Source organism: Chiloscyllium plagiosum, chromosome 44 (assembly GCF_004010195.1).
Source record: "Chiloscyllium plagiosum isolate BGI_BamShark_2017 chromosome 44, ASM401019v2, whole genome shotgun sequence".
Lineage (NCBI taxonomy): Eukaryota > Metazoa > Chordata > Chondrichthyes > Orectolobiformes > Hemiscylliidae > Chiloscyllium > Chiloscyllium plagiosum.
Window position 1 is genome coordinate 12,174,163 of NC_057753.1, and position 2,669 is coordinate 12,176,831.

The window sequence follows — 2,669 nt, forward strand, 5'->3', positions numbered from 1 at the left end:
GTTCATTTCTTGGCGCTGTAAATTTCCTTGAGATCTCGCCAGAGTACGATATAGTCACACTCACTGGGACCGTCTCTAACGTGGTCTTCTTGTGAGCTGTTTGAATCATCAAGGCCACTTGCCTTCTCGTTTACTTTTGTGTCATCTATGGTACATTCACTTCAATCAGGATTTGGTTGGTCTGCTGACATGTATCTCTGCTCTTCCACCATTCCCAGTAAAATGAAGGAGGCTTTACAACAAAACGTTTCCTTTTTCTTTAGAATATTTAGTTGCCTTGTATGGGCGCTGCTGGCAATGCTCGACATCTGACACACTGCAGGGCATCTGATATAAACACAGCAGTTACGTGTACAATGAGACACGGTAAAGTTAACTAATTCCGGTCACAATGGATCGTTTCAGTCAGTGCAGGAGCAAAAACATTTGATTTCACTGTTTCACTCATTGGAAATTTCGTTGCGGAATAAAGACTTGGTTACGAAGCAGTCTGAAATCGGTGGACGTTGCTCATGAATTTGAAATGCAGGGTCTCGCCTGTTCACAGTATTATACGGAGAAGGAGGCCACGTCTGTTGTTTTGAGCGGTATCCAGTGAACTGCAACTGGTGTGAGAGTTTGAAGATTGCAATTACTTATCAACACCACTAGATGTCAGTGCGAATCCATGATAAATATCGAAGATGAGGGCTGGAGCAGGGGTGAACTTCCAGACAATGTGAACCACTGTCAGTGTGAGAGGCTTGATACAGAAGCACACACCAAAATTCAGATTCTTCAGCAACTCTACCAGGTTAAACGTGAGTTCGTCGTCAACCGTGCACTTTTCTAGTTATTTACTTGTATAAGTATAATAATTAATTGCAGTTCATCAACAAAACTACATGGACAATTGCTTTCACCAATGTTCTAGCAATCAGATGATGTTCCGAATTTGCAGTGTCCTCCTGCTGATTTCCACTCTGATCTCCGAGGAGGTGACTGGAGAAGGCGAATTGAAGCAACTTCCTCCCTGGATGGTTGTGACTGAACTGGGAATTGTGTCAATGAATTGCTCTTTTGGCACTACATTTAACACAGTGCGTTGGTACAGACAGCTCCCGAATCAGCCACCCCAGCATCTGATGATGGCGAAAAGGGAAGCTAACCCATCCGAGAGGATCACCGCTTCGATCAGTGCAGACGACAAAGTCAGTGTCCTGACTGTGAAAGACGCCAGACTTAATGACACCGCCACTTACCTCTGTGCAGAGAGGGCACAGTGTCACAACAAGTGGTTGAGACTGTACTAAAACTTGCATAGCTTCGGGAATTGCGTTATGCTGAGTTTGAAGGATCAGTGTTTCTCCACAATCAGAGATAAGGGAAATGAGAGCAAATTACACGAGAAAGTATGGAACATCAAAATGTAAAGATAGTCAGACGTGATGACAATTGAATATGCGGATGGAGTTGAAGAAAGGCTATATGCAGAAATCAGAAACATTAATGGTGAAACGGGAAAGCGGATGGGTACAGTAATAATATTTGCAGAGGGCAGCATGGTGAGTAACTGTTGATGACGAAATGAAAGAAAGTGAAAAATAAAGAGCATGATGCACAGAGGTTAAAGATCAGGGTAAAGCACAACTGAAGCAAATTTGAAGGACCTATGTTGTTAGCATCATTTAATTAACCACTGTCAACATCCTGGAGGTTTTACTGACCAAATACTCATCTGGACCCATCAAATATAAACAGTAGCGACAAGAGCAGGTCAGAGACTTAAACATTGCCGCCAGTAACATACTTCCTAACTCCCCAAAGCCTGCCACCATCTGCATGGCAGAAGTCAGGGGTGTGAGAGAACACTCCGTAATGCCCAGATGAGAGCAGTCTGAACAACACCCAAGGAGACTGACATCATCCAGGACAAAGCAGCCCGTTTGATTGGCACTACATCCATTAACATCCACTCCCTCTACCACCACGGCTCAGTCTGTACTACCTACAAGATGCAATGCAGAAGTATACCAAAGATAATCATACACAACCTTCCAATCCCACGACCACTTCCATCTCGAAGGACAATAGCCGGGAGATATTTGGGAATGCCACCACCTTCAAATTCCCTTTCAAGCCAGTCACCACCCTGATTTGGAAATATACTGACGTTCCTTCACTGTCACTTGGTCAAACTCCGATAATTCCCTCCCTAATGGCAATATAGGTCAACCGAGAACAGGTGAATTGCAGCAGTTCAAAAAGTCAGCTCAACTCCACCTTCACAAGGGCAACTAGGGACAGGTAATACGTACTGGCTAGCCAGTGGTGCCTACATCCTACAAATAAATTCATTTTTAAAATGTCAATAATTACACAAACTGAAAATAGAAATTCTGCTGTGTGGGTGCATGCCATTTGGCCCATCGAATTCACACCGAGCCTCTGAAGAGCATTATACCAAGACCCAACCTACCCCTGCATCTCCTATGTCTAATTTACCTAACCTCCCCGTCTTTTGACTGAGGTACGAAAACAGAACAACCTCATGAAACCCATGCAGACGTAGGGAGATTGTGCAAATCCCATTCTGAGTGTGAAATCAAAACTTGGTCTTTGGTGCTATGAAGCAGCAGTGGTTAAGACTAAGCCACCGTGCCATCATCTCGAGAACGGTTATGAAAATT

The 2,669-nt window shown here is 43.9% G+C and overlaps 1 gene segment (V, D, J or C); it reads left to right on the forward strand.

Moving 5' to 3' along the window:
- The first annotated feature begins 923 nt into the window (after window positions 1-923).
- Window positions 924-1,292, forward strand: LOC122543663. The segment is given in 1 exon segment: window positions 924-1,292. A coding segment is annotated over 1 exon segment (369 nt).
- Window positions 1,293-2,669: the final 1,377 nt, after the last annotated feature.